The 23,514-nt window shown below is 40.1% G+C and overlaps 5 protein-coding genes across 9 annotated transcripts in view; 2 read left to right on the forward strand and 3 right to left on the reverse strand.

Moving 5' to 3' along the window:
* Positions 1 to 1,667, reverse strand: part of LOC145457714 (D-amino-acid oxidase-like) — a 73,126-nt gene extending 71,459 nt beyond the window's left edge. Inside the window, exon 1 of the mRNA XM_080335987.1 lies at positions 1,650 to 1,667. The gene's annotated coding sequence lies outside the window, so the exon portion shown is untranslated. The remainder of the gene's footprint in view (positions 1 to 1,649) is intronic.
* The window catches only part of LOC145457681 (WD repeat-containing protein 3-like), a 108,294-nt gene that overhangs the window by 52,594 nt on the left and 32,186 nt on the right, over positions 1 to 23,514 (reverse strand). The window lies entirely within an intron of this gene.
* Positions 5,190 to 6,192, forward strand: LOC145457462 (ataxin-1-like). The gene has a single exon (XM_080335679.1). It carries the CDS (start codon positions 5,289 to 5,291, stop codon positions 5,715 to 5,717), a length of 429 nt encoding a protein of 142 aa, XP_080191805.1. The 5' UTR covers positions 5,190 to 5,288; the 3' UTR covers positions 5,718 to 6,192.
* On the reverse strand, positions 6,017 to 8,506 carry LOC145457460 (protein rogdi homolog). Of its 2 annotated transcripts, XM_080335678.1 has the most exons (7): positions 8,361 to 8,506; positions 8,005 to 8,151; positions 7,646 to 7,852; positions 7,122 to 7,260; positions 6,898 to 7,064; positions 6,710 to 6,836; positions 6,017 to 6,245 (listed from the first exon to the last, which is right to left on the reverse strand). In XM_080335678.1, the coding sequence occupies exons 2-7, from the start codon at positions 8,136 to 8,138 to the stop codon at positions 6,231 to 6,233; spliced, it is 789 nt and encodes a 262-aa protein (XP_080191804.1). In that variant the 5' UTR covers positions 8,139 to 8,151; positions 8,361 to 8,506; the 3' UTR covers positions 6,017 to 6,230. The 2 variants fall into 2 exon arrangements, with proteins under 2 accessions (XP_080191804.1, XP_080191803.1); XM_080335677.1 differs by lacking the exon at positions 8,361 to 8,506 and having other exon boundaries at positions 8,005 to 8,339.
* On the forward strand, positions 14,863 to 23,367 carry LOC145457312 (growth hormone secretagogue receptor type 1-like). Of its 4 annotated transcripts, none has more exons than XM_080335505.1 (9): positions 14,863 to 15,104; positions 16,571 to 16,731; positions 16,956 to 17,137; positions 20,054 to 20,218; positions 20,280 to 20,429; positions 20,670 to 20,815; positions 21,529 to 21,640; positions 22,656 to 22,784; positions 22,947 to 23,367. In XM_080335505.1, the coding sequence occupies exons 2-9, from the start codon at positions 16,600 to 16,602 to the stop codon at positions 23,116 to 23,118; spliced, it is 1,188 nt and encodes a 395-aa protein (XP_080191631.1). In that variant the 5' UTR covers positions 14,863 to 15,104; positions 16,571 to 16,599; the 3' UTR covers positions 23,119 to 23,367. The 4 variants fall into 4 exon arrangements, with proteins under 4 accessions (XP_080191631.1, XP_080191630.1, XP_080191629.1 ...); XM_080335504.1 differs by having other exon boundaries at positions 14,865 to 15,104; positions 16,385 to 16,731; XM_080335503.1 differs by lacking the exon at positions 14,863 to 15,104 and having other exon boundaries at positions 15,127 to 16,731.

The following is a 23,514-nucleotide window of genomic DNA, read 5'->3' on the forward strand; positions in this document are numbered from 1 at the left end:
GTCTCTGCGAAAATCGAATTCTCTTCGTGTTTTTGCTTTGCGAACGCCTAGCCGGGGCATGCCCCGGTAGCGCTCATAACAAGCTTTCACTGTCTATTCTCTCAAAGCCGCGCATAATAAAGAAACAGTGATTTACTCTCTCCTATTCATAAAATTGCCGAGCAGGTGGGGCAACATAGCCTGGTCGCCCTTAAGGTGTGATGTAACAATCGTATCTATATCTGAACTCGGCTACCGTCATATGCGTTTACTCGACCTTTGCTGGTATAGGTCGATTTTGATGGTGTTTCACACCATGATAACTCTTGAAACTTGGTATGTCAAGTCGTGATGGTGGTATTTAACACTGTCCTAAGTTTCAGGGTTTCTACTCAAAGTTTAGGGTAGTAATTCCGTTTCCGAAGTTGAGTGTGTGCTGATCCGTCATGCATCGCAAACAGATTTTACTCAAAAGCCGGTATTGGTATCCCTTGATTTTGACGATGTTTCATACCGAGATCGGTCATGACATTTGGTATGGTAAGTCTAAATGTTAGTATCGGGCGCTGTACCAACTTTCAAGTTTGTCGCTGAGCTATGTTAGTGGTAATTTCGTTTCCTAAGTCGAGTGAGAGCTGACTCGTCATTTATCGCAAACATATTTTACGCAAAGCCGGTATTGGTCTCCATTGATTTTAACGATGGTGCTTAGCTGGATCCGTCATGAGCTTTTGCATGGTATGTCTTGATTTTAGTATCGAACGCTGTGCCAAGTCTCAAGGTTGGCACTCAATGATTAGGGCAGCAATTTCGTTATCAAGGTCGAGTATGGTAGAGATGTGCGCTGATCTGACACTTAGCCTACCTAACGTATTGCGGATTTCACGCAAAAGCCGGTGTATCTGTGCTAACTCTAACTGTGTTCCATGCTGAGATAGGTGATGAGATGATGATATCATGAAACAGTTTACTAACATCCTCGGTTTGCATTCAAATATTTAGTTTTATTTTAAATTCTCCAATGTCAATTCCACCGTGAAATTGTGGCCTTCAGGCCATTTGCTTACAATTAAAACCCCTGTCAAGCACGATAGCTGTTTCGTTTTCGATGACGGCTAACAGCTGATTGCTTGATCAGCCTATTCCTCAGTAAATTTTACGCAAAATTCGGTGTTGGTCTGTTCGTATTAATTTTGACGGTGTACCATGCCGAAAACGGTCATGAGGCTACTTCTCGATGATTTCATGTAACAGTGTACCAAGTTTTCGGCTTTCATCGACGTATTTATTCGGTAATATATTTTCTAAAGGCGATTTTGCAGCAGACATATAGACACTATTATAGACCGTAAGCCGTATGTGTCGTGTGACAGTCTGCAGCCTCAAGGCCAAAATCTCCTATGCTGTACCGGGACCGAATTTCCGAGGTGTGTGATTATCTCTTACTACTATCTATCTCTCTAGTAGTTTCCCTAAACGCATGAGCGATCTCGTCTTCTTGCTGTTGTGATTGTGCGACGTGCGTGCATGTATGTATTAGCACCCACGTCTTGTGAGTTGTTGGAGCAATAGGGATTAGGCTAGTCGATGCAACTGTTCTTTGTATTTCAGTTTGATCATTTATTACGGTATTTAACCTATGAATACATGCAAAGTTGCACATGATCAAACTTAATACAACCAAATACTCCAACAACTCACAAGACGTGGGTGCTAATACATACATGCACGCAATGCAAAGTTGCACACGAGGCTGCTATCCGTAGTTCTTCAGAATGATGTTTTGGATTCAATATGACATGTCCAATCTACGAGATAACAATTGCGTATGTGTCCGAACTCGTTGGCCTTTCCAGTTAGGCTTACGCAATCTCTCGAGTTATAGTCATTTCCATTTCTGCTGATAATTAGTCAGGTATAGTGCGAACATGAACCTTGTCGAATCTTTGTTCCGTACGCCGTTTACACAGTTACCACACGAAAAGTCACAGCTCACCGGCAGACCTCTCGCGGCGCATACGTTAAAATCACTGTTGTCGAGAATTTCGTGTTACCGTACCACCAAGTTACTTGTTTACGTTGGAAAACGCCATGGTGACGTCATCTTGATAAAAAGTCGCTTGCAGCCGTTGCCCCACCACCCGATATTGTCACGAGCCGCCACTGATTGATACCCGTTTCATCAAATTTAGCGCTCGACAAGCCGGTCAAAACTGGTCGTAAAATTGCCTTTGGACAAATGGAAAGTATGACGTAAACCAAATGCAGTCAGCCGTTCAATCTCGCTGTGCCCACACCATTTAGGACACCATGCCTTCACCCCTAATGGGTGGGCAGGACCCAGATTAAGAAACCTGCCTTTCAGAAACGCTCTTCTCGCTTGTAACGCGGTCCTGTAACACAACACCATGAACAAAATACACTATTTGGCAGGCCGTGTTATTTTTGGCATATGCCAAAAATTGCTTATTTTTGGCATTTTCAAATTTTTATTTTTGGCAGTTTTGGCATCTGGCTCCTGAAATGCCAAAAATAACACGGCCTGCGTATAGGTATGGATAACTAAGGTAAATCGGTTTACCTTAGTTATCTATAATATGGCACTATGGTAATATCATAGCCTTTATAAAGTCATGGTAATATCATAGTGTCCTATATGGTGTCGACACAAGCAAATCGCACGGTTCAATGAAATTGTATCACGTCACAGTTTCCATTTGGCTACAGGCAATTTGACGGTGATTTTTGACCGACTTGCCTAGCATTAAATTTGATGAATCGGGTATCAATCGAAAGCTGACGCTGTACTGCTTGCGAAAATATAAATTTTATTCCACTCATGGCCCTGGAACCCCCACAATCTGCCCCAAATTATTCATTGTCGAGTAGATTGGCAGTGTGACGCAACAATGCTGTCTGGCGAAACGAGAGACTAGCTCAAGAGCAAGGATGCGGCCGAGCGGCGAGAGTGGGATCAGCTGACGTCGCGGCAATAGCAATGTGCAACCGCGCCACAGAGAAACGCTGCGCTGTTGATACTTTTTCTATGCGTTTCGGTACAAGCGAGCACACACCAGCCTTTCCTTGACTTGTAAGGGTAGAACTGGGTCCACGGAATGCATTAGGGCCCTACCAATTTTCGCGCAATATCCTTCAGCTGATAGAGATATGTAGGCTACGTCTAAGTAGTCTACATTGGATATGTCAGATTATTATGATATCGATTGCCTTGGCCCGCTTGTTGCGTAGGGCTCCATAGATGCGTGGCGCTGTTGATACTTTTTCCATGCGCTTCGCTAAAAGCGAGCACAAACCAGCCTTTCCTTGACTTGTAATGGTAGAACTGGGTCCACAGAATGTATTTGGTCCCTACCAATTTTCGCGCAATCCTTCAGCTGTTAAGAGATATTTCTAGTAAGAAAAATATACTTTCAAGTAATAAGATTCACTCAAGACAGCAAATTTAGATAATCTAAATATATCATATTGTAGTAATACAACTACCGTGTTGAGTTTTCACTCTAGTCCCCATAAGCACCACGTCGGTGACCTTGCCAAATTCCGAGAAGGCGAAAAAGTGCAAACTCTGTTGGGCCGAATGGACAATGGACATTCAGTTATTCACAGATGCGAAAAAAAATACTGCAAATCCGTTTTACGTAAGTTACATTAGGAATATATATATACAGGCTACAGAATGAATATAATTCAAATATCTGCGATACCACTGTATTACTTTTGACGCAAAAGGTCTCCGGCATTCAAAAAAACTATTTGGTGATTGAAAAATGCTAAACCAAATTCCAACGTCAACGTTTATAGTGATATCAGATATATTCCAGTGAAAAACAAAGGTACGAATTTGGTGGTAACATTTTGGAATCATTTGGCAGGTATGGCCCGCAAGCTTTCTAGTAACGGATTGAATCCGGACAGCGATATCAGTTTAATTCGACACTCCTGCTGTTAAACTTTATTCAACAATCAACATTTTACCTGCTGCATTCGCGGACCAAGTCCTACCCATACGGATCAAATAAAAGCTTGTAATGTATGCTCATGCTCAATGCTCCTTGCTCACACTTAACCATAAAAGCGACTATAGAAAGTATCGACACCCGCCATCAATAGCGCGACGTGTCTCTGGAGCCCTACGCAACAAGCGGGCTAAGGCAATCGATATCATAGTAATCTGACATATCCAATGTAGACTACTTAGACGTAGCCTACATATCTTTATCAGCTGAAGGATATTGCGCGAAAATTGGTAGGGCCCTAATACATTCTGTGGACCCAGTTCTACCCTTACAAGTGAAGGAAAGGCTGGTGTGTGCTCGCCTGTGCCGAAACGCATAGGAAAAGTATCAACAGCGCAGCGTTTCTCTGTGGCGTGTTTGCACATCGCTATTGCCGCAACGTCAGCTGATCCCACTCTCGCCGCTCGGCCGCATCCTTGCTCTTGAGCTAGTCTCTCGTTTCACCAGACAGCATTGTTGCGTCACACTGCCAATCTACTCGACAATGAATAATTGGGGGCTGATTGTGGGGGTTCCAGGGCCGCGAGCGGAATAAAATTTATATTTTCGTAATCAGTGCAGAGTCAGCTTTCGATTGATACCCGATTCATCAAATTTAATGCTCGGCAAGCCGGTCAAAAATCACCGTCAAATTGCCTGTAGCCAAATGGAAACTGTGACGTGATACAATTTCATTGAACCGTGTGATTTGCTTGTGTCGACACCATATAGGACACTATGGTAATATCATAGCAATTTACAACGTAGCTACGTTGTAAATTGCTATGGTAATATGGTTTGTAATAACTTTTGGGAATACCACCTATTTTCGTATGCTAAGGAAAGGGGTGATGTCACAGTAAATATAATTAGCGGCGTATATTCAAGTTATACTAAGTAATACATTTATGTATCGCTGACGGGAAAGGAATTTGCATGATCTTAATATAAGATTGAATGTGTCACATTTGGCAGACCGCGTGGATTGTACTATTTGATCACATCCTGCACACAGTCATAAGATGGAGCTCGTCGGCATAATCATGATCATATCGCCGGTACCAGTCAATACCGATAAACCACTGTTTTGTGTTTATTAAATATTGCATATTTATTTGAGTTCTATTTATTTTGGCGTCATCAGTTGACGAAATAAATCTCTCTCTCTCTCTCTCTCTCGTCGGCATAAGTTTCTAATCTCGACACGCTTGGCTGAATCGATTCTATGACCCTTTCGAGGTTATTTTTTGTTTGGTGTTGCAATTTTCTGATCACCCCGTAATTTTCTGAAATATGGATACGGATACTGACTGGAGTGACCAGGCGAAGGAGAAAATGGGACTGTATCCTCCTCATTTCCATAAGGGCGCGCAAATCAGTCTAAGCACCGGAGAGTTGAAGACAGTAGAAAATCTTACAACTGAAGACTTCGAAAGATGCACCGAAATAAGCCCAGATCTCAAGCTGGACAGCAGTACGGTCGCCAAAATTGAATACGACGAGGCGAGGGGCATGGTCATTTTGAGCTTCCTTGTGGGGCACGCCAGACTGCAAATTACAGTTGAAGCCCCAGTTGAACATCCGTTCTTTGTGTATGGAAAAGGATGGTGCTCCGTGAACCCTGACAGCTCCATGAGTAAATACAGATTGTCGTGCAACACACTAACAGTGGGCGATGTCTGCGCTTCATTAACAAAGAAAATAGCCCGATCCAACGCTTAAGAGCTATAAAGCAGCTTGACTAAAACTTTGAGGGAGTGTAGATCAAGATCCAACGATGACAGATGGTTGTCAGATTGCTGCTACCAAGAAGGCGCAAGGTGATCTGGAGACATATGATCGGATACGATGTTGGCCTGCGCCTCATGAAGAACGGTCTACTTTGGCTACTTGCATCGGTAGCCTAATACTACTGAATGTACAATCTGAAGCTGGTCTTCGTACCAAAATAAGGAGATTAACCACTTTGAGACTATTGGTCATAACTCTTATCACTCAACAGTCTACAACATCCACAAAAATTTATAGACAAATACGAATATTTATTGCACTTAATGCCTCATAAATTGTGACACTCGCAATACTTTCTCAAACTGTGTCATGTGTACTAGTCTAAATAGCAAAATTGCTTCAGTCTTCTGCTAAAATGTTATTTGCTAATACATTTTAAAATGGTTAAAAACACTCAAGATTGTAACACTGTGTTGACCGGCTTATTTTGTGATGTCCAGGTCCTCAGCTCAGCGTCAACTGAAAAAATGAATCGGAAACCAGGTGAATTAGATTACACTACAAAAGCTGGGCAAAATTGAGTACTATGCGGCATCACTCGTTTTGATGTCATCATAACATGAGATAATGAAGAAAACGACACCGGTTTTAACCCGCATAGAGATATTTTTCCGGCCATACCTGTTTTACATTGTGACAATGTTCTGGGTTGACCATGACTTAACAGAAATGTCATTTTCAAAAATGTGTGTAGATTTTCAAATTATTAGGTATGGATGATGCTATACGATCAATCAAGGTTTCATGCTTCTACGTTGAGAGTGAAGTGTCGGATCTATAATTCTCGTTGACAATTTGAGTGTTATTGGAAACGGATATATAATTTAAGCACTTAAAACGGCTCGAATCATTATGATTAATACTCGATTCAGATTAGAGTACCTAAATCATTATGCCCAGTCCTACACACAACCAATACGTACCTTTTCTTTAAGCTGATTCCCCAACTGTAGACAGATGTCAGTGGCGGACACAACCTTACTTAACCATGGTATGAGACAAAATGATCTGTGAGCGGTAGCTATCTCATACAAGGATCCAGAGTGTTCTCTAAAGAGATTGCAACTGTGATGCTATATCAATTGGGGGCTCGCACATAACGTTGACTTACAGTACAGATCCCACTGGGTGAAACAGCTGCTCCAAATGGAGTGTAGGAGAGGATTTGGTTAAATGTGCGTGATTCTGCTGCACAGTGTAATGAGTAATGACTAAGCAGTCCTCCAGTATATAGAAATTGACGATGTTGTCACCAGGTAATGGCGGTGAAAAGATTTTCTGCAAATCGTTGATTATCGAGAGGTATTCGCGAAGAGTGGCATATTTTAGACATACCACAATCCCACTCGAGACCAATGCTTCCAGAGTAAGTTTGCACGGGGAAAATAGTCGTTTGCGGCTAAGGTTGACACATCTCAGCAAATTATTCAGTATATCGATGACAAAGGTCTTTGAATATTCATCAACATCGCAACTGAAAAATATTGATTTAGTGTATCAAGCGTTTGGCAACTTCAGTTAATGAGAGATTGAAACCTCATTACCACTTGAATTTGATGCGTTTTAAGAATGATGAAATTCAATATCTATGACGTACAGTACCGGTACACTAAAAAATAATATGTTCCGAATGAAACTAGGCATGCCTGGATCCAAGTGACTTGGTTGAGCATCAACTACAACGAAATAAGATGTTTTTATAGTGGACTACGAACACCACACTCAGCTCAAAATGAAAAAATATTTCGAGGCTTCAGATGTATTCAAGTTCCTCGCAGCTCGTATATCATTAAGCCTTGGAGAAGCTTACAACCACAAGCTAGTTCCCAGAACCCGTTAGGAATACTATCTATCTTTACTTGGATGTGTCTTCAAACATTGAAATCATGTTGAATCCGATTTTCAAATGGTTTATGGCATCCTGAATTTGCTGCAGCTTCCATTGCTTATCCTCACGAAATATGGACCTGATGAGGCTGGAAGTTTTTGCTGGTTTTACTGTTAAGTCCATAGAGCACAGTGTGTCTTCTTGGAGAACCACATTTCCTTTAATTCCGCACCCGATGCTGAAAAATTATGTTCAGACCTGAAGTTGAGATGTACGGAGTTATACTGCAGACAAATTAAATTGTTATTGGCAAACACGGTCCTTAGTCATTAAGAGATGATGCGGACTGAAGCCGTCTAAATTTTAAATCAATAAACCACAGACTCTCACCTGTCTCTATCATATGGCTGAAGCTGATAGCTGGAAGGTGCGGACGTGAACATCGATATGGATGAAGACAGCAACCCACATAGCTGGCTCATAACTGCCTTTATCTCCCTTCCAAGTATATCTTCGTGTGGCATGATGTGGTGTGCTCTACCGTAATACAAGGGTTCGTACATCGCAATCTTGTGGTGTTTTGATTTCATGATAATTTTAGTAAAACAATAGAAATTGCCGTAGTAAATATATACCCTATGATTATCCCGCCAATCGTTCGTTAAAATGCAAAATGAACAAGCATGCAATGAGAGGCAGTTTCTACAGCACAGATAGACTTTAAACCTATTATATATCATAATTACCTGTATTGCAACCTTTCCCCCGTATACCCGTGCGTAATTCAGGAAATTCTTAAAAATACAATGATATGCGAGGGGCCCGAAGAGCAGCGGATTGTTTATTTTGTTACTCGAATCCGGAGATTGCATGACCGGATTTATGGTTATAGCTCAGTGATAAAAACCGTGTAGTGATATCATAGCCTTTACAATAACCAAGGCTATGATAATAGTTTCATCATTTCAAAACACCGTAAGATTGCTATAAAAAGGATAGGAATAAGCTGTCTTCAATCAGTGCTCGTAAAAGGCTATGCCACCTCCCCCAAACAAAAAATCGTGAAATCGTGACGAGTGTCCGCCGAAAATATTCGGGTTTATTTTAATATGAATATACTATTATAGAAATTAAACATGGAACGGCAACGACCGATTTTGCAGCTTCGTTCCGCTTCGCCGAGGCTGGAGTAGAGAATGGTTTTGCGTAAGCGACTGTGGGATTTCTGGCAATCCAAAAGCTATCTTCCCGAGCGCAGAAATTACTGAATCTGGTCTTGATCGAAAGCTACTGTCGCACCGATTCCGAAAATATATATTAAAATAATGATCAGGCACTGATCCACCTAGAATCCGTCCTCCAAGTCTGAAATATCGGCATTGTTCGAACAATCGGAGAGTCGCAACGGGTCATTGTTATGGCCATTGTGTTGCGGTTACCCGATTGTTCTCAACAATGCCGATATTTCAGACTTGGAGGACAGATTCTAGGTGGATCAGTGGCTGATCAATATTTTAATTTATATTTTCGGAATCGGTGCAACAGTAGCTTTCGATCAAGACCAGATTCAGTAATTTCTGCGCTCGGGAAGATAGCTTTTGGATTGCCAGAAATCCTACAGTCGCTTACGCAAAACAATTCTCTACTCCAGCCTCGGCGAAGCGGAACGAAGCTGCAAAATCGGTCGTTGCCGTTCCATGTTTAATTTCTATAATACTATTCAATTTAATATTACAAATTTCATAATTTTAATATACTACAATACTGTGATACAATGAAAAGATAGGAAGGTGTCGAAACGACTTGGAGTAGTCTTCGAAATCAGGCACCCACCCGAGCCTAGGTATATAATATCATCATCATCATTGGTTTATTAGCAATTTTATCAGTTCAATACACCACAAAAAATGCGATATGATAAAGTATATCTGTATATCTGCAGAGGTGGTCACTGGTCAGTAACGAAGTTCTTCTACTTGTTCGAAGTACTCAATTAGTTTTTCGCTACTTGCGGCACTTGCTCAAGTAATTCAAATTTCGGCTATACTTCTACGTCGTAATATTTGCGATCTACTTAGACTACTTACTTTTCGCTATTTTCAGTTTGTCGAGTAGATGTAGTTTAATCCGCCAATCAGAAACAGAGCCTGAGGAATTCCCGGGTATTTTCACGGAGTACCAATATTGAATTTACATAAATGTTGAGTAAAGCCCAGAATTTTTGTCGCGCTTCGTGCACAGTAGATATGGAGTGACAAATATGTTTTCACGAAAGTATCAGTGAATGTAATTTAGGTAGCGGGTTGTGTGGTTCCGTTCACACCGCATTGTCGCCCATATGAAATCACAGCAAATATGGCCCATCATAACGTTCGAAACTACCATTTCGCAATCTAGCAATTACTTATCATATCGTACTCTGGCAGGCCATGGCGTGTCCTAATCTGGAAAGTGGACTCTAACTTTTTGGAGCGTTAGACCTACTGAGCTATAGGCCTATAGACCTGTTTTAGCAGACCAAGGTTGAATCTTTTTGGACAAAAGACATGAAATATACTTTCCGCATTTTAGAAGTAGTATTTGTATTTCTCTCTCAATTCCCAATATCATACTTTGGGTTAGTTTTAGTTCTTTTGTCTGGAGAACATGTTGAAGTAAAGGGCATAGTGTCCTATATGGTGTGGACACAACCAAATATCACGGTCAACGGATTGGTCAACGTCACGCTTTTCATTTGGTTAAAGGCAATTTTACGGTAATTTTTGACCGACTTGCCGAAAGCGAAAATTGTCAAATTGGTAATAATCGAAAGCTACCCGGTACTGATTGCGAAAATATAAAATTTATTCTGCTCGTGGTCCTTAGAGTCCTTAGAGCCTCGAACGTTGCATTGTTAGAAGTACTCTTTAGAAGTACTCTCAAGTAGTTTTCTCCTACTTCTGGTACTTACTCAAGTAGATCTGATTTTCGCTACTTCTACTTCACAATATTTTGTGATCTACTTACTTACTTTTAGCTATTTCCAGTTTGTCTAGTAGAAGTAGTTTAATCCCCCAATAACAGTGATAGCCTGAGGTATTTCGGGGCTGTTTCACGGAGTACCAACATTTAGTTTTCATAAAAGTCAAGTACTTTAAAGCCCATAACCTTCGTTGCGCTTCGCGCACAGTAGTTATGGAATGACAAATATGTTTTCACGAAAGTATCTGTGAATATAATAATTTAGGTAGCTGGTTGCGTGGTTCCGTTCCCACCACTTTGTCGACCATATGAAATAGTTCATCACAGTATATATGGCCCATCGTGTGTGAAACTGATGTTTCGCAATCTAGCATTTATTTATCATATCGTAATCTAGCAGTCCGTGGCGTGTCCTAAAATGGAAAAGGGGATTCTGACATTTTTAGCTTTAGACCTGTTTTAGCATACTACCTTTGAAACATTCTGGACTAAAGACATGAAATGTATTTTTCGCTTTTAGAAGTAGTATTTACATTTCACTTTCAATTCCCAGTATCATACTTTGAGTTCTAATTAGTATCAGTTCTTCTGTCTGAAGAACACACATGTTGGAGGATACAAGCACGTGTATAGTAATGCCTTCAATTTCCGGAAATAAAGCTACACAATATGGCATTTTTACGATTCAGCATATTTTTTATTAACGGTTACTAATCGCGTAAAGTGTTTACACCAGAGTTGGATCAATTACATTATTTCAGTTCAATTACAATTACAATTACAATTACTTTCATGCATGTTTCAATTACATTACAATTACAATTACTCCATGCTAAAAATATCAAATTACAATTACAATTACAATTACTCCTTGCATGCTTCAATTACATTACAATTACAATTACAATTGCTGCTGTTGAACATGTAATTGAATAGCCTAATCATAAATTCAACCGTGCTCCTTGACAACCGTAGCGTCGTATTTAGCAACAATTTAAGTCTAGTTCAGATTGTGTAGTAATAAATGCGTTTATATGCGTACATACTACATGGTATGCTATGTACGATGTCATCGTGACGTAATATAAGCGTGTTTTGTATGCTCGGTAATTATGGCTCACGTAATTGGAAATGTATTTACCTAATTTCCTATGGGTTAGGATTAAGGATAGGGTGCAGTATGTCGTTGAAAAAGTATTATAATATATGCACGTGTGGGATTTGCGTATATGGTATATAATTAAAGAAATAATATTATTTTTATCGAGGGACGTAGGAATTAGGATGAGGAGTAAAAACAAAACCGTGCTTTGTCAGATAAGACGTTATATAATATCCAGTGGTCTGGTTAGTTAGCCAGACGAAGTAACGATGCAGCATCGTGATCTGAAATCGTATTGTAGATTGCCAACCCACGGATAGATGCGCAAGATGTGAGTCACGGATGAATGCACCGACAAACGTACTGCAGAGCCGGCTAAAAGCAGCAAACTTTGTAGTCCTAGAGCTGGCGATCCATGCGTCCAAATTTGATGCATCTGGTCTTTATCGTAAGCTATTGATGTACTAATTCCGAAAATACAAAATAAAATCTCGTCAGGGCAATGTAACTGCTTCAAAATAGCCGTTTAAGGCCGACTGTTCTGAAAAGTGAGAGCGCTGCAGCAGCATGACCACAACAATTACCAATTACGCCCAGCGATTGTTCAGAACAATGCCGATTCCCAGACTTTCACGACTATTTTGGGATGGTACCATTGCCTGGAATCATACTTTTATTGCGGAATCAGTGCGACACTAGCTTTCGATTAGGACCATACATTCTCAAATTTCGACGCTTGGATCGCCAGCTACGGGACTATCAATTCTGCTGCTTTTAGCCGGCTCAGCAGTTCGCTTCTCGGCGTATTCAATCGTGAGTCACGTGTTGCGAATCCATCCGTTGGTTAGTAATCTAAAAATTGTATACAATGGCAGCCGAGGTCAGCATAGCGGAAAAAATATTTAAAAAAACTTCGCCCGCAAGGGCGCAGTCTTGGGCTTCCGCGAATGGATCCACCAAATTCCTTGTCGACATTTAAAGAGAATGCATTATAATTCAATTCTTTTATGTTGTGCTTGTCAGGTCTCAATAGCAACTTAATGTAATTGAAATTGTAATTGAGCAAAATTTTTGTCAAATTACAATTACAATTACAGTTACACAAAATAAAAATGCTTCAATTACAATTAAATTACAATTACATTGAAAAATGTAATTGATTACAATCAATTACAATTACAAATTACAATTGATCCAACTCTGGTTTACACCGTATCCGATACAACTTTTCTGTATTGATCTTCGACTAAACTACGGGCCTTATAATATGGGGGAGGCTGCCATATCATGACATTTTCCAAAACGGGCTGTTCGAGTAAACAGAGGATTAGTATCGCATTTCCTATAATTAATACTATCATTTTCATCCCATGATGTGGACGAATGCCCTGCTTATGCTGTCAAAAATTGGATACCTCCTGGTAAGCATCAATACGAATCAAGCTCTCCACCTTTCGCATAGCTCAATTCGCAGCTTTTGACAGTTCATGCGAACGAATCACGATCTTTTTCACAACTATACTTACTTACTTGAGTAGATTTAAAGTCAGTAAATTATACTTCTACTTCAAGTAGTTTTAGGTTGCTTATGGAAGAAGTACTTTTACTCGTACTTGAGTAGATTTTTTCGTCGCTTTTAGTCGCTTTCTTGGCTACTTTGACAACCTCTGCTTGGACCATAGCAATTTAGAGCGTAGCTGACATAGAAACTCCGTAATCGAAATTGGGTTTCGATTGGTGGGTTAAAAGATTTCTCTGCTTCAGCCAACTTTAGTCTGTTTCTCCGTTACAGTATCGTAACGTGCCTGCTAGGTTCTTTTGCACTAGACAACGATATTCTTTATAACAATTTCGTTAATTATAATAATTTATTATAGTCGAATAAGCTCAATTCACTTACAACTGTCGTTGCTCTTTATGGTATCCATGGTGCTTTTCGACCAGAATCATCATATTGGTCATTTGCAGCAGGTCAATATTCTCTATTATGATTCCGTATCTGCTGATTTGTAGCACAGCGCAATTCTATAGGCTCTTATATATCGCGGCTTACGTGGATCATATGGCGAGGCGGAGCCAAAATAAAACCCAAACACTTGGGATGGGATTCCGTAATCGACCTTGGTTGGACTGAAAATCGCAACCTAACCTCTTCGTGTTGCAGCTTTGGTTAACCACTATAGCGTATACGCTATCTCGTCATGTAGTGTATTTCGTTCTTGATATTGCGCGGTAGCGGACCAAGCCCACAGCACAGAGTCACGAAATATTCACAAACGGCAATCTGAATATTTGAGCAAACTTTTCTAGCAAAGCATATAAAATTTTTGAAATTGGCAAGGTGCGAGCTAGTTTAGTGCTGAATTTCATTTCATACTGTCAGCTCCGTGCAGGGAGTGGTCCGAAGTTGAACTGAAAAGAATTTCAATAAAATGTGTTATATTGACGTGAAAAATTATTGCACATGAAAAAGGTTCAGAGTACAAAATCCATACCAAGGTACGTTTGTGAACGCGAACCTCTCAATTTCCGAGGTTAACACACAGAACAATCTCTGCATAGGGCATATAGGCTACCCCACATTAGACTATATTCCCATTACTGTTTAGCATATCAGTGAGAGGAGAGCATCCAAAGGTTGAATATTTGGGTACATTGAGACCCTCAAAGTGTACGCGATTACTTGCTATACGTTTTTTTTAGTAGAATAAGCATGCATACATTTTCGAATAATTGTAATGAACAATCAGCGCACCCAAAATGAATCCTCGAGCATTCGGATGATGTACGTTGGGGACCAATATTTTATCATGAAAATAATGGTCACGTCTCTTCGATTGCATGCCCAGGGACCTATTCAGCATACTACAGTACCACGCCGAAATAAGGTATAGCAGTGTGAACTATATATCTCGTTGGGTATTTCGCAACAATAATATCAGAAAATATGTATAATATATGGATTTGGATAGTATATGTCCATATCCATTCACCATCTAAGCGCGCACTAGTTGCATACCGCATATCTGAAATGGTCTTTCGTGAATATTCGACACAACTTTTTTCTCTTTATTCGCCTCCCGCGTGAGGATGATTGACGTTCGACGTAATCCGATACCTGTTTTTGTAGTGGTGTTCTCGGAAGTATTATACGTCTAGTGATCAAACTTCGTTTAGCGTTATTGAATTTCCTATAGAAATTTGCGGTTTTGTTTATCACCTCATTGATCAATGTCAGATATTCACATTGTACATCGATCGCCGTACAATATATATCCTATCAATCATCGATCGACGGTTAATTAATCCGATGTTTAACATTTTTTGGATTTCAAGAAAGGTATCAGAACGACTAGGCAATGGTTAAGGAGTAAACGAAGTTGATCTGGGTTTAGGAAGGAACTGGATATAGCACGGATACAGGAAAGTGAGTGAAGAGAAAATACGATGGTCAATAGACCTTGCAATCCGCAATCATCCTATGATAATAAATACAAAGTTCATTTAAATCAGGCGTGGCCAACTTTTTCGGCCAAAGGGCCACATGAGATTTACGAACCATTGCGCGGGCCATTTGAATGTTGATTACCACTATTTAGTCGTTCGATAGGAGCGAACAAGACTTATCATCGAAGGTTTCATCGCCGACGATCTTTCTGCGAGTGCAGACGCGAAGTCGCATGTTGAACGACCATTCCCTTATAATGACGATATATAGTTGGACTAAATTCTGAAAATTGGGCGTATTTGTAATTTTTGATTGTCAGGAGGCTTTCCAAGACTGAAAGCAGGAAATCGAGTGACACTAAATCGTGTGAAGTGCAAAGAAAAATGTCAAGTCAAATAAATCCTCCACGAAATTCTACTTTATGGTCATATACGAAGATCTAGGAAAATGTGGCTGGCCCCTATGGCTACGCGAATGCGTCGGAACTGATATTCTATTCATCAACATCCCAATTTTCGCAGTCAAGTTAATCAAATATTTGGTTGGCCTTGAAAGTCCACAAAAATCTCCTGGGTGATTTATTTTTTGATATTATAACTAATTTCGAGAATTATCTCGCGGGCCACTCAAAAAGCATTCTCGCGGGCCACGGGTTGGCCACACCTGATTTAAATCTACTATACCATAGTCGGTTACCTGCGTAAGTTAACTCATGGAGTGTTTTCGCAGCATATGACATGGTTATAGTTATGTAAATGGACCCGAATATTTTCGGCTGACACTCGTCAGGGGCAGTCGTCAGCAACAAGTAGAGAATTGGAAATAACATTGTATATCAACAATCGTATATCACAAAATATTTATGTTTGTACTAAGTTACCAATTGGAGCATAAGGTTGATCGTGTTGACGTCAATTATTATCAGGGAAAGTTCATAGATGAGTCACACAATGTTTTTCCATACGCCATTGAATGTCATTTGAAAAACATTTTCTTTTATTCTAGATATTGCTTGAAAAGGATAATGACAGCCGCATATCAGCGTTTCGGTGTCATCATGCCCCATTTACTCCGCCCTTTCGACTCCCATTCTGTCATAATTTCGAATCTGAGTTTTGCTTAGTGAACGAAAAAAAGTTGACGTGCTTGCAACAACTGATATACTGATATTGAATTTCGAAATACTTATTGTTCATTTCATTCTACTGACTGATAGTTTGATGGACAAAAATATATATCGTCTCGTTATTGTTAGACAGCCGGAGGCCTGTTTATCGATGAACTTTTCTATTGATCTAAGAACGGCATTCTATTCGAGAAGATAATTATTTCATTTCGGAATTTGGCTTTTGTTACGATCAGGTATATCCGTCACAGTGGAAATTCTCCGGCGAATTTAAAACGCTTGTAGTAATCGCAAGGCAGAGCCCATTATTCGGTGACAGGTTTTCTGCAGGTAAATTAGTACTACGAAATGTTGACTGGGTTGAACAAGTCTATACTGCACACCGCGACTGATTCTGATAATGTTACTGTATCATCGGAACTCGAAAATGAGACGGCAAGTTATTGGACTCGACAGCACCCTGCATCCATACAAGCACAGGTTGGAAACAGATATTTCTAGCATCGAATAGAGTAGCGAATAAATGCCTATTAGAATATGCCGGGATATTTATAAGCAATTGTAATACATTTATGTTCGCTTTCACTTTATGCCTAGCGAGTATATAATTAGAAATGTAGACTATGTATACTTACGAATGCCCTGACAAATGTGTGGTAGGCCTATCAGTTTTGCATGCACTGCACAATGTGGTGAATTTTCAGGTGTTCATCAGCGTCATTATTGGAATTCTTGGAGTCTGGAGCACATTGGGGAACGCTTTGACAATAATCGCAATATGCATGAATAGAAATGTCCAGACTAAGTGCAATTACTTCATATTCAGCCTGGCATTTTCTGATTTAATATCTGGGTTAATCGCCTCACCTCTTTGGTTATACCGCAGGTCAGTATTTATAATATTGTCGTGATAAACCACAACACATGTAGCGTCTTAAGGTGACAAAAGACATGTTTACTTTGTTTAGTTATTTGCGCTAATGGGTCGTGTGGTACATTTTCGAATCGCTAGCTTATCGACATATTCTACACTACATTATCTTTCTTTTGAATGTGCGAACGTGACAATGGTGCATGACTCACCATTTGTATGATCTTATCTGTGTTGCGTTTTACAAAAAGCTCAGTAACATATACCTGTCATCTAAGAATTGGTTCGGTGAACTTACGCCAACTATAATGCGAACAATAGAGGTGCGAAGGGTGTGAAAAGAGGCGGAGTGTGGGAGTATCAAAAGTAAAACAATTTCGGCCGATTTAGGTTATACCGCAGATTACATCTGCCGTAGTCTTATGTATACTGTATAGGCCTACATAAGGGATATATTTTTCGTATTCAAATTTTAAACTGTCTGTAATTTTGTCATTCTCCTTGCCGATAGTAATATTCAGATATTTTATACCGTAGAATTGATAGCATAAAATATTGATGGGCCGATGTGAAATATTTTCAACTCTAAAAATGACTCACACCATATTTACACATCAGCGAACGTGATTGCATCGCGGTATTTCTGATATACTATAGTAGAGAGAAAGGAACGAATGAATATCGTTTACTAAGCCGTGCGACCATTTCTGCAACATGCATCCTGGTTTCAGCCGATTTGGAGAAATATATGTTCCATATCATAGGCCAGGGGTCACCAACGCGGTGCCCATGGGCCCCAGGTAGCCCGCGAGCCTGTTCTAAAAATAGATCAAATAGTAGCATTTACCAATATTCGTCAGATTATTACCAGTGAGCTTAGATTTATCGATTTAGCTGTTCTTGTTTAAATCACACTAACATGTAACTTACAAATGACAATAGGCCTATACGTATGAAAACTAGAAATGATGATGTCAAATATCCTCAACTCAATTGCAAATAGGCCTACAGTCCATCCTCAAGATTACCGGACCACGACTGACCTATCGATCTCGCTTCCCATGACATGCCGCCCTATTTCTTGTCGCTTCTTTTTCTATACTATCTTCTTTACTTTCATTCAGTGTGCATGCCTCCTCTTTACATCGCCTAGGCCAAGGTGGGTGTCAGATTCCATAGACTACTCCTTGTCGCTTCGACATCTTCCTGTCTTTTCATTGTATCGCATTTTTTGTGGTGTATTGAACTGATAAAATTGCTAATAAACCAATGATGATGATGATGATGATAGTAATATGCCAGCATTAGGGTTACCATATTTTGGAATCGGTAAAATAGGACACTTTTTACCAAATCCGAGAAGTTAGTTGATCGAGACTGAAAACAGCCGATTTCGCTATTTTTGGGTTGAAATTCATCACTTTCGTTCGACTCCCGATTATTTACACACTTTTCACTTAAATTTAGTGGTGTTGACTAAAAAATAGGTCGTCACTTTCGATCGAACCACGAATTTCCCGCTCGAACGTCCGTCTTACCTGTTTAGCGTCATTTTGCCCATTTTCACTCGGATCCGTCCATTATCTCAGCTGTAAAAGCTGAAAGTAGGATGAAATGCAAAAAGATGAACATTTAGGCGTCCTCGGAGGACATTTTCTAAAACCTGAAAACGGAGGACAAATCCTCCTAAAGGTGGACGCGGGGCCTACGATACTTATCGTAGGCCCCGGTGGACGTATGGTAAACCCTCGCCAACATGAAATAGAATCACAAGATATCGAAGACGTAGGATACAGCGCTCTGCCTATACAGGCGACATGACGGAATGCCATCCTCGGTCTTCTTGAAATGGCGGGGGATTCCGTTATAGTAGCTCGACGTCAAGGACAATGCCAAACTAGTAAACAACATTACTATTCGGACGCAGATAGCCGTGAAGTAGCCTACTAGCTGATTTTCAATATCAGTATGCCCATTACGTATATTGCATCTTTTGACACAGCTTGTTTCTCTTACACTCAACGCAGTTTAGTACCATGTTTCTAACTTTCTGTAATCAATGCTGCTGTCCGGTATAATGAAATCTGTCATAATGTCTGGATGCTGAACAGTTGGAGATTAAAATTGTCATTATGCAAAATGACCTTCATCACCTCAAAGCCCACCAGGCTGCAGCAAACTTTTGGTGTGGTGTCGGCGAACTGCGCAGCAGCTATGAAGGTTGCAAGCGTGTTTGGTTTAACTTCCTTAACTTTAACTTCCCACTGACTGATATAGAAACAGATACCATGATGTCTATTCTAAAGTGTGACATGATTTATTTTAAAATTTGAGTTGACTGTTGTTGTGTAATCTATACAAACACGGTGCGAAGTGATTTATAATTTCTTAAAAAATCTTAGTGGCTATATAGCTAGTTGAAATGAGATGTTTTGATTCAAAAGACTCTCTTAGAAGTCTCACCGCAATTTGATTTCTGCCCAGTGCTATGAATATGAAATCGGAATTTCAGTCTGGTACGGCTAAACAGCGGTTGTAAATGGTAGCCCGTCGCTTCAATCAGTACCCAAGAAGTATCTCTTGGTTGTAAAAAGGTTGGTGACCCCTGTCATAGGCAATCTCTACCTCTCTTGGTATACCAACGCAAATTTAAGATAATCTGTGTCATTCAGCAGCACAATCGATATTTCTGTCAATATGTAGCCTATATAGACCCTAACTGAATTATCGAATCTCATGGGAGTCGACAACGCAATAACAGAGTGTAGAGCAATCTGTATTTCAGTGAAATTCCCGCAAAATGATGGAGTCAATCAATTAAACTGAGCGTCTGCGGCTTTAGACCATATCCATTAGAATCTTAGAAGGTTGCGCATTTGCAATATTTTTATCTGGAAAAAAACGAACATATACATATATCCTGTCTGACAGAACCTGGGGATTTTTGCACTGGGCGTGGGGCGATCCTCTATGCAAATTCTTCTGGTTTGCTGATGAATCTACATCATATTGCACCGCGATGCACATCGCTATATTTTCTGTCTGGAGGTTTCTGGGCATTTGGCGACCAAGATCACACGAGCGCATCCGTCGAAGGTCTCATAATTAACGAATTTGCTGGTGGAGAAAATTCATCAAACTTGACAGCTACTTTCAGAACAATAAAGATCATTCTCGCGGTAGCATGGTCGCTCGCTATGCTTTTCGGGGGTATTCTTTTCTCGCGCCTATACGCAGTCGAAGATAGGAACATCAATGACCCAGGCGGTCGTTGGCCATCTTGCTCCATAAAAACGTCTGGTTCTGGGTGAGTTGACGGAATCACATATTTAAGTGTTATAATTTCATTAAAATAAATCTGTAATATCACTTTAAAAGCCAACATTTCCTTGGCTTATTGGAGGTAGAATAGCGATGATCATACATCATACTTACTGTCGTGGAATACATTTATGGATCGACATTTTTCTAGAATTATGTTGAATATTTTTATCATTTATTCGCCACAAAGTTGTATTATATGCTGCACTATTACAATATATTGCAGGGTGGATACGCACCTCATTTATTACACGATCTCTTCGTCAATATTTATGTTATTTCCGATGGTCGTCATATTTATATTCTCCGCGATGATATCTTCTGAATTTATATGCAGTACAAAGGACAAATCCGAGATCAGGCGTAAAAAAGGTGAAAGGCTCTGTCTCCAACGATAACTGTTTTTGTATACTGTATACTTTCTTTGCCATCGTGATGTTAGCTTACTCATATTTTATATTACATTATATTTAAATTCTTGATTAAATTTCACCCATAATATTGGTAAATGAATACATTATCACTATATTCATTTTGAATTACTCTCTCAGCGCATGTGATGTGATCAAATTTAGAGGTAGACCTGAGAGAGGTTGGGTCTTCGAAAAATTATTATATATTAAAATCAAGATATATAGTGATATTGATTTACGAAATAATTTTGGACCCCTTCAAGCTGGCTCAGTCAATAGGGGGTTTAGGGTGCGGCAGTAAGGACCCTGGATAATGTTATTTAGAGCATTTGCGAACGATGGGGGTATTAAAATTAATTTTTAAAAAAACGAAGACGCGTCTTGCAGTTTTGAAAGCTGTCGCTGGCGATGCACCAGTCTAATTCTCTTCGCTGACTCTCATTTTCTCTCTTAATGTAGTAAACACCCAAAACCGCACTTATGGCGCGTGCACCACGTTAACTTTTGCAGTATATTAGTTCTTAAAGTACTTTAGGTGTGCATGTGCATGTGCATTGAAAATCTGTATACTTGCATAATTAAGTAGAAGTTGACATTATTACTTCTACTTTCACTTGGGTAGCATCAACGACTACCGTGAAAACTTTTGATTTCTTTGTATACTATACACAGAGAGAAAGGCTGTTTGTCAACTCGCTCTTATATCGCTGTCCTTCTTGTTCGGCTATGCGCCTATGACTGCATACGTTATGTGGACGACCAGAGCGCCACAGGGAAAATACAGGTCTGATCAGGAACTTATTTATTTATAGGAACTAGGGATTGTAATTGCAACATCGAATCACGGCCGATTCGAATTGGTATAAAATAGATCCACGCCGTGATTGGAGTTGGATAACGTATTTATCTCCAAGCCATCGAGCAATAGGAGCCAACGCATGCTAGGCCTGAGACGCGATAGCTATGCCAGCGATGATATCTTTCGTACCAGGCCTATTGCAGATGCGATTGCGTAGGCCTGCGACGATATTGTGCGCACAAAATCAATGCAGATGCGAAGCTATCTAGAGTGAATTTTCAAGTTAATTAAATCTCTCGAAAATACTCTATAATTTATGTTGGTTGACGAAATACTTTTGAGGCCCATCCGATACCGCTCCCACCCTATTAAGAAATTTGGGTTGCGGCAGTTATGGACCTGGCAAGCAATGTTCCCTCTAAGCTGCGCACGTGCGAAAATGCGCAGTGCTGACACGGTCTCTGCGCACAGAAAATCCGAAGTGATGACCTTTTTTCAGCCGTTGCTCACTTTTGTTCAATGGACCGCGCAGTGAATTGGTGAGTGCGCGCAGACTCGTCAAAAATTAGAGGGAATATTGCTGGCAAGAATGCAAATCGTTGGATGCGATAAATCGACCTCTATAAGAATGGGTAATGGGTACATTATGACGTAGCAAGCAAATGACGCATCTTTTTAAAGGAATTTCGTTATCTCATTAGGCCTCTTCAGCGCAATCTATATATTGTCTTCCGATATAACTTCTAAGATGAAAAATGAATGTAATCGTGAGCACTCGTGACTACTTTTCCAATGTACTCGTAATCGTAATCGACTACTTCCTGGATTTGCTGTCATCGTAATCGTTTTAGTAATCGCGTCAATCCAGAAGTAACCGCAATCGCAATCGATTACATTCATGAAGTAATCACCCCATGTCTGACTACCACTACCATAGACAGGCCGTGTTATTCTTGGCACATCTTACGCTTTGTCCATGATTAATATTTACTTCTAACAGGGTGGACTACTGGATTAACGTGGTATGCTACTTTTCACTTCGTATATCAGAGTGCTTGAATCCGATAATATACAATGCATCGTGCAGCAGGTTACGCAAAGCCTCGAAAAAGGTGTTACATTTGATCAGGTAAGGCGTAGCCAAAGCCAATGATAAAATTTCTGTAACTAAGGGCCGGTATAGTTAAGAAAATCATAAAGATTGATTTTGTAGCAAATGTCCATGACTTAGTAAAACCTATATCTGCAATGTGTTGCAGTTCTTGTGATCAGAGTCTACCTGACATTTCAGAAATTGTTGCCGACGAGATGCTGAGATAGACTTCTTGAAGCATAGCCCCGCTCCAAGGCGACGACTGGTCGTAAAAACATGCATTGAAACCGGGCATAAGAGCCTTGACTACACGATAATGGGTATTTCTACATCCCCAGGCATCGCCAAGTCAAATACGACGCGTCAATAAGACTGGATCTGTAGAAACCGCCCCGAAGTCTATACATCGGACGTATCACAAAAGGTAGCGGGTATCCCATGAGATGAGGGCTAGGCCTATATATACTTACTGACTATGTGTGCGCCTGCAGCACTGTATTCTTATAGTCTTACTACATATATATTGTATTTTTACTGTGAAATCTGCATTAAAAGTTTTTTATACGAAATTGTGTGATGACGATATATGAACTGTTGCAAATATATATTTCTTTCTGTAGTCTGTCGAAATTTCATCATCGACAGAAAATAATCCATCGTTAAACATGGCAGAATGACAATACTATACAGAAAGTCTGTCAGCGTCACCACAACTACGCGGTCGGTCCATGCATAGGACATTAGGATGATAAAGATAGAAGAAGCT

This window comes from Botryllus schlosseri, chromosome 15 (assembly GCF_051294905.1).
Source record: "Botryllus schlosseri isolate E-star chromosome 15, Bs_hap1, whole genome shotgun sequence".
Lineage (NCBI taxonomy): Eukaryota > Metazoa > Chordata > Ascidiacea > Stolidobranchia > Styelidae > Botryllus > Botryllus schlosseri.

What these genes read in the sequence shown, in the direction of transcription:
- LOC145457462 (XM_080335679.1), top strand. Translation starts at nt 5,289, where the DNA reads ATGGATACGGATACTGACTGGAGTGACCAGGCGAAGGAGAAAATGGGA.
- LOC145457312 (XM_080335505.1), top strand. Translation starts at nt 16,600, where the DNA reads ATGTTGACTGGGTTGAACAAGTCTATACTGCACACCGCGACTGATTCT. An exon ending in CGAGATCAGGCGTAAAAAAG is followed by an intron (nt 20,816 to 21,528) that starts GTGAAAGGCTCT and finishes TACTATACACAG; the next exon opens with AGAGAAAGGCTGTTTGTCAA. An exon ending in GCGCCACAGGGAAAATACAG is followed by an intron (nt 21,641 to 22,655) that starts GTCTGATCAGGA and finishes TACTTCTAACAG; the next exon opens with GGTGGACTACTGGATTAACG.
- LOC145457460 (XM_080335677.1), bottom strand. Translation starts at nt 8,204, where the DNA reads ATGAAATCAAAACACCACAAGATTGCGATGTACGAACCCTTGTATTAC. An exon ending in ATGTTTGAAGACACATCCAA is followed by an intron (nt 7,261 to 7,645) that starts GTAAAGATAGAT and finishes AATATTTTTCAG; the next exon opens with TTGCGATGTTGATGAATATT. An exon ending in CACCCAGTGGGATCTGTACT is followed by an intron (nt 6,837 to 6,897) that starts GTAAGTCAACGT and finishes CAATCTCTTTAG; the next exon opens with AGAACACTCTGGATCCTTGT.